The sequence below is a fragment of the Capsicum annuum genome, chromosome 9 (assembly GCF_002878395.1).
Source record: "Capsicum annuum cultivar UCD-10X-F1 chromosome 9, UCD10Xv1.1, whole genome shotgun sequence".
NCBI classification, from domain to species: Eukaryota; Viridiplantae; Streptophyta; class Magnoliopsida; order Solanales; family Solanaceae; genus Capsicum; species Capsicum annuum.
Window position 1 is genome coordinate 155,807,022 of NC_061119.1, and position 7,644 is coordinate 155,814,665.

The 7,644-nt window shown below is 28.8% G+C and overlaps 1 protein-coding gene across 1 annotated transcript; it reads right to left on the reverse strand.

Moving 5' to 3' along the window:
- Nucleotides 1–4,028: 4,028 nt before the first annotated feature.
- Nucleotides 4,029–7,067, reverse strand: LOC107842073 (aluminum-activated malate transporter 13). The gene is made up of 6 exons (XM_016685866.2): nucleotides 6,742–7,067; nucleotides 6,502–6,642; nucleotides 5,927–6,196; nucleotides 5,451–5,560; nucleotides 5,188–5,331; nucleotides 4,029–4,618 (listed from the first exon to the last, which is right to left on the reverse strand). Exons 1-6 carry the CDS (start codon nucleotides 7,064–7,066, stop codon nucleotides 4,295–4,297), a joined length of 1,314 nt encoding a protein of 437 aa, XP_016541352.2. The 5' UTR covers nucleotide 7,067; the 3' UTR covers nucleotides 4,029–4,294.
- Nucleotides 7,068–7,644: the final 577 nt, after the last annotated feature.

The following is a 7,644-nucleotide window of genomic DNA, read 5'->3' on the forward strand; positions in this document are numbered from 1 at the left end:
GAAACTGTATCATTATAGTATAGAATATATAAATGTATGTAATATATATTAAAATTGTATCATTATCGTATAATATATATATATGTGTGTGTATATATATATAAAATTAATTATTGTATAAAATATGTTATTTTTATATAACAAATGAAAATACATTATTTTGTATTTGATTAACAAAAAAATAGCAATTATAATATTATAAATTTATATTTGATTATTCAAAAAAGCAACTAGAAGAGTATTTTTTAAAAAAAAGAACAAATAGTAAAAAGAAAATGAGAAGAAGAAAAACTGACAAAAAAAGTACTACTAAATTCTTTTCTGATACAGCAATGAACATAAAGAACAAAAAAACCATCAAAGAAAAAGGCCAAAAAAAAATTTGGGAACTCTAATTCATTGGCCACTTGGTGGAATTTCTCCGTCCCGAGTAGCCATATTTGTCCTTTTCCTAAATATAAGGTTACTATCAATTTTGTAACTCAAAATTAACATATTGACTACTGAACTGATGTCCCGAGGAATGGATTGAATGCTTAAGCGGGCTTTGCTGATATTGGACCCGCTTTAGTGCGTCTACCTGCAAGAAGGGAAAAGAACAAAAATAGCATCTAAATCTAAAATAATATCTTAAAAATAGATTCTAACATTAAAAATTCAATAAATAATCATTTCATACGCTTAATTCGATTGAAATTAATTTAAAAAAATAGCCAAATATTTAATTTTTAATCTATAGTCGCATTTGTTGACCAAATAGCGACTAACTTTGGTAAGCTTCTTCGGCTTCTTCTTTTTTTTTATTTTCGTTTTTTATAGTTGTCATTTTACTTCATTTCTTTTCATTTTTTTTAGCTTTTTTTCTAGTTTCATTTTTCCTGCGGGTTTAGTGAAAAAAAATTTGCTCTTTATTGTTTAAACAATCAAATATAAGTTTGTAGTTATTCTTTTCTAACTAGTTGATAATGCTATTTATTTTATTTTTATGTTTTTATATAACAATGATAGGAGTATAATTTATATACACCATAAAAAATATATTTTGTACAATCACTTTACAGTTTATATACCCATTCTATATGACAATTACATAATTTCTATACATTCTATACAATCTTTAGTTGCAATTATTATATATACTTGCACAGATTTCCTCTGTAAAATGTGTATTTAGATGGTATATATATTGTATTGATGTGGTATAAAAGTGTATCAATCTAGTATTAAAAAAAGAGCATCAATTGAGCATATGGACATTGCATGTGTATGCATAGGTTTTCCTTCTCTCTTGTTATAAATATATATCAATGTGGTATAAAAGAGTATCAATTGGGTATAGGGACTGCATGTGCTTGCATAAAATTTCTTTCCTCTTTTTTAAAAAGTGTATCAATGTAGTATAAAAGTGTATCAATGTGGTATAAAAGTGTATCAATTGAGTATAGAGACTGCATGTGTCCAATTGAGTCAAATGGCTAAAAAAGGAAAATAATTGGGTCGACTGATTCCAATTATCTACATTTTCAAATTATGGGTCATTTCTTTTCAAAATGGCCAGCCTATGTCCTTTCCCCTAAAAGGACAAAAATAACACCTAAAATTAAAATAATTTCACAAAATTAGCACCTAAATTTAAAAATTCGGTAAATAGCCACTCGGTGGAAAGTAATTCCAACCGAATGATCAAGAAATAGATACCCCAGTTTCTAACCTTCTTTTAGTGGACAATATTTAGATATTCACTGGTTTCATTTTTGTAGGCAACGTTCTTGCCTTCTTTTTTCTTTTCTTTTTTAATTTTTGTTGTTGCTTTTTTTGGCTCCTTTTTTTAAAAAAAGATTCTACTCTTTTTTATTCTTTTTAAACAATCGAGTAATTTATTTTTTTTCAGATTATTTTGCATTTACCAACATTATTAAAATAAAATACTATTTTGTGTTGTTTAATTTTACTTACTTATGCAATAAAATAAAATACCATATACTTTTAATATAATACAATTGTTAAAGATATATATTTTTATATCATAATGATACAGTTTCTCTCTATATATACATATTCTATATAATAATTATAGCATTTTTATACACATTTTATATAACTTTTAACTACAATTATTATTTAGATACATATTTTATACGACTCTATATAGTTTTTACATGCATTTTAAAAATGTATCAATTTAGTATAAGAGAGTATCAATTGAGTATGTGGACACTGCAAGTATATCAATGCAGTATAAAAATGTATTAATGTGGTATAAAAAAGTATCAATTGGGTATAGGGATTGTATGTGCTTGCACAAAATATTCTTTCTCTTTTTTAAAAAAGTGTATCAATATAGTATAAAAGTGTATCAATGTAGTATTAAAGTGTATCAATTGAGTATAGAGACTACATGTGCCCGATTGGACCAAATGGCTAAAAAGGAGAATTAAATTGGGCCGACTGGCTACAGTTATCCACATTTTCAAATTGTGGGTCATTTTTTTTAAATGGCCAGCCCATGTCCTTTCTTATTTCAATTTTTAATTTTTTATTAAAAAATATGGTAAATAGCCACTTTTAAGTTTTAACACCTGTTATTAAATACTAATAATCACTATATTAAAAATTTATTAACGTTTAGCTACTATTTTGATGCAAAAAAGTTTCTGACCAAAATATCTTTGACTAAAACAAGGAATAAAACTCCAACAATGGATACTGAAATTTCGGGCACGGCTTCCCTTCAGTGCTAAATCTCTCCAGTTTATCTATTATCCCTTTAAAACTATAACAAATGTCCTCATCTTAATCTAAAGGTTCAGATTTGTTGGGTTAACTAAAGAAATTTAATCATGGTAAATATTTCTCTCACTCCAAGTGACGATTTCTTTTCTTCTCTGCCATTACATTAAATTAAACATCTCCATTTTTTCACTTATTTAAAACTCATCAAAAATCAATCTCACCATTACCAGTATAAGTTTCTTCAAATTCATTTGCAACTATAGATTTTGGGCTTTGTTTGTGGTATTGACAATTGGGCCTTCAAAGTATTTTACCTATAGTAATTGATAATTTTTCAATTGATGCCTTTGCAATTTCTCTCACAATTTTTAATTGACATTTCCCAGAATTTATTTTCCAATTGATGCTTTTACCTTCTCTTCTCAGGAACTTTAGTTTCAATTTATATGTGGAGTGGTATTTTGTGATAGGTTTTTTTGTCACTCTTATGGAACGACTCGGTCTTGATTTCTCCCAAATTTGATTTTTTTGAAACTCCTCCTTCGTACCTCACTTTCATTCATGTTAAGTTGGATTTTGCAAAATCTATATAATCTTCTATATCTGTTTTCCAGATACAACTGAGCCAAAGAGAAGGAATGTGTGGAAATGGCAAAATTAACTATGACGAAGAAGAAAAGGATCTAAAGGCATTTTTAAAATGTGAAGAATGAAAAAAAAATAGTAATGGGGGAATCCAAAGAAATGGAAGAAAATTAAAGATGATTTTTTTTTCATTGCAGCAAACGACTGCGAAGTTGGTGAATATTCTGGAAAGATTTGTGATTTGGGAGAAAAGAAAGATTTTTTAAAGTAAGGTGCGAAGAGAAATGTTTACTATAGTTAATCCCTTTTAGTTAATAAAATAAATTTGAATCATTAGATTAAGATGGAGACACTTGTCATGATTCTTAGAATGTAATAAATAAACTGAAGAGATTTAGCACTGAAGAAGAGCCAACGTTTTGCCGGGATATTTTCGTTCAAGGGTGCTATTATGTACGCATTTTAAGGGAAGACAAGAAATTCAGTTGGAATATGCACTAGCATTATAAACATTGCACCATTTTCTTTCTTCTACATTTTCTTTTCCACTGCGGAAGACTTAAAAATATATATTCTTCCAAACCAATGCATATACCGATATAGTAACATTTTTCAATTTTCGTACTTCCCGTATTTCTATTTGATCTAGTTTGACTTTTTGAGCTATATACATCATCAATATAATAAGTAATTTTTTTATAATATGCTACTTTCTATTAAAAAAAATTATTTTTATATTAATAATGTATATAATTAAAAAAAAAAATTCTGTTTTAAGACACCATTACATCATATTTAGCTTTGCAGTAGGTAGTAAGGAGGCTTCTTTACAATACTACCATATCTCACATTTTAAGGAGGCTTATCTTAAGAAACCTTAAGATTATATATTTTTGGATAACTTGATAATGTAAAAAAATTATTTACACGGATTAAATATGTATGTATATACAACGTAAACAGACACATTACATAGTCAAACATCAAGTTTCTTGTTTTGAAAGTGAGCAATTTCACCAAGTTCTTCCACCTTTTTGGCCAACAATTCAACCTTGTCCACCATCTCTAAAATTTGAAAAATAAAGCTGGATAATCCAAGAGTAGTTTCATCAGTCGAATTATTCTCCGAGTTTACGAGGAGGCTAATTAGCTCTCGTCTTATACACTGTGTTACCAAAATTTTGGCACGATATATTTTCATGTCCCTTATGCTCTCTCCAAGTTCCTTCAAAATTGTTGCTAGTGACAATCCTATCTTCTCGCAGGGCTCTCTTATGCTCTCTCTTTCTGTTGGGGACGGCTGCTCAATAGAAGATAAATTTGGTTAGCTATGAGTAATTAAGCGACAAAATAGTGACGAAATTCATAACAAATTCATTTTTTTTTCAATAGCAAATGAAACTTTGTGTTAATACATGGAGTATAATTTCAAGAAATGTGATTAGCTTGAAACAAGAAACATATGGTCATATTATCTGTCTTGTTAAAATTTTTGCACATCTAATAAAAAAAATATTTAGTAGCCTTAATCATTAGACCATTTGTTTATTTATGAATAGTCCTTTATCTCCATTAAACGTCTCACTTAATGCTTCAATACTTTCAATATCTAAACTAAATAAATACTCCACAAAATGCTTATTTGTTTTTTAAATATCAAATGATTTTGAACTAAATTCAGTTTGTAAAAACAACTAGTAATATTTGAGACCAGAGGGTGTATTTAATTAATTTCCTCCCAAAATATTAGTAAAATTGTCACTTTACCTTTAATGGTAAAAATTGAATTAAATTTTAACCATGGTTTTCCTAAACAAATTTTTAGTAATTTGAAAGGAAAAAGAAATTATATTCATGGAGTAATTTTACCTGTCGAACTGATTGAATACATGCTTTGAATGAGAGGACCATTGCTGCAAGTTCTCTTAAAACCTCTCCAATTATCAGATACTTCTCCCATGAATAAGAGAATCCAAATTTTCCATGCCAAGGTTCCCACTTGGCAAAATTTGCCTGAAATTGTTTCACATTTCTATTATTATGATAAAAATAATAAAATATATCCAACATATATAATGGATTTCCTAGTATGATTGTAGCTTTTGTAGAGTAATTGTTAACTATTTTTATACCAATGACTCATCACTGGACTTGGAGTGCAGCACTGATTTACATCCACTCATGTCCATTGCTGGCTGTTTTTCCTTATCATTGGCTATCTCGAAATATTCGTCTAAGCATCCTGAAATTTATAAGAAACAAATTTAATAACAAATTTAAATTTTGTTGAATAAGTACACGTGCGTCTAACTGAATATGATTATAACTATTTATAATAAATATGGAACTAATAACTTGAAAAATCAAACAGGCTACGTTCAACAAGTTAAAACTATACTAATAGGATAATATAATTGCATACATTAAACACAATGATTAAGAAACAATTAGAAAAACTATCAAAAGAATAATACTTATTAGACTTTGTCATGAGTTTTAGCATTGTATTTGTTTTTTTCTCTCTTTATTTTATTTTAAGGAAATTGGTAAGATTATGATTTTTGCATGTTTCTTTACATAAAATCTTTTATTTAAACTTAATTATTACCTTGGATAGAAGTTGCAAGTTTATCAAACTTAGTTGCAGTGGAGGAATGAAGTTCATCACCAGCCCAAATGGGGTATATGAAACTTGTAAATATGCATACAGCAAAGCCCATGCCAATGTTGGACAGTCTCTCTCCAGCCAACTTCATTATTTTGTCTGCTCGAACACCCGATACCACTACCAAACTGAATGTTAATATGAAGATCATTACTCCATAGTCATATCTCTTCTTCACACTTGGTATCGACCTTGTATATGTTGCGCCAACACCTATTCATCATACAATTAGATTTCTCTATATCAGTCATCTTTTATATAACATTCAATTTTACTAATAATAACCATTTTTTTATATAATATAACAATATTTCTTTGTAGCATCCAAAAGATATCCGAACAAATTAAATCACGTCATTATAAAATAAAAATTTGACTATATTACCATTGCTGCAACCTTACATGCCTTTATTATTATTGTAGGTTTTCAACTTTATTTTTCAGATTACTAATTATAGTATTTATTATTGACAGTTACATGTAGTTATTATTTAGGTGACTTGAGAGTATTGTTTTACCAATGATAATCACAGAGATGCCAACAACTAAGGCGCCACCAATTTCACCACTTTTGTCAGCTAAGATTGCAGCCAAACATCCCAATCCTCCTCCCAATATGGTACCAATCGCTCGGTTTACGCCTTTGCTTAGTGTAGCACCTGCTAGGTGGGGACATTAATCATTACATGAATTCAACTTATATATCCGGACTTTAAATAATTCTTACACTATCAAAAATAATGAAATGATCGACAAACCTGCGAAGAACTCAAAAACAACTACAACAGTCATAATGGCCCACATGGCATTTTGTCCAACTTTCTGAAATAGAGGATCCAACAGGTACAAAAGTGATACCAGTACTAAAGCAATACCAACTTTGACGCTATGAATTACTTTCTTCATATCCAATTTGCCAATTCTCTCCTTCAGAGAAGAGACAATATTAATAAAGGAAACTTTGAGTTTCTGCATGTTCTGGTCATGTTGAGAAATAGTAATATTTTCTCCATTTGGAACAGGTACAACGTTAGAGCTCATGCCTTCTGATTTTTGATGCTTCTTCCAAATATTATGGAACATGAGATTGAGGCACTCAAAGAAGTGAATATTGCCTATATATAGGACTTAACTAGAGTAGTTAATTATAATGCAGCTCTGATGTGGACACTAGTAAAACCTTTTGCACGCTTGGTTTGGCCAAAACAAGCCAGGTATCAAAATTGAAATTTCCGTGGCCTTTCCATTTGTTGATATTCAATTGCGCCACCAACTTATATAAAAGCTTAATCTATTAGAAAAAAAAAACAAATTTGTGTGTTTACTTAATTCTTTTTCATAGGCCAACACATAAGAAATATTTATTTTTGCTCTTTTTGGTGATGATGAGATTTGAGTTAGATATCAGATATGATGTTGTTTTTTGCTAGAGAATAAATATTTATTCTACCGTATGGAATGGATATGTGTTTAAAATTACAACACTTGATTGATATTATTATACACACCTTTAACTTAAGGGGCGTTCATGATTTGGTTTTAACCAAATTGAACCGCGATTCAAATCAAATCGATTAAAAAAATGGATATTTAGTTAGATTTGGTTCGGTTTGGTATGAATTTTAAAAAATCGATACTGGTTTGGTTTGTTTTACTCTAAA

What these genes read in the sequence shown, in the direction of transcription:
- LOC107842073 (XM_016685866.2), bottom strand. Translation starts at nt 7,066, where the DNA reads ATGTTCCATAATATTTGGAAGAAGCATCAAAAATCAGAAGGCATGAGC. An exon ending in TGTTTTTGAGTTCTTCGCAG is followed by an intron (nt 6,643 to 6,741) that starts GTTTGTCGATCA and finishes CCCACCTAGCAG; the next exon opens with GTGCTACACTAAGCAAAGGC. An exon ending in AGTCCAGTGATGAGTCATTG is followed by an intron (nt 5,332 to 5,450) that starts GTATAAAAATAG and finishes AAACAATTTCAG; the next exon opens with GCAAATTTTGCCAAGTGGGA.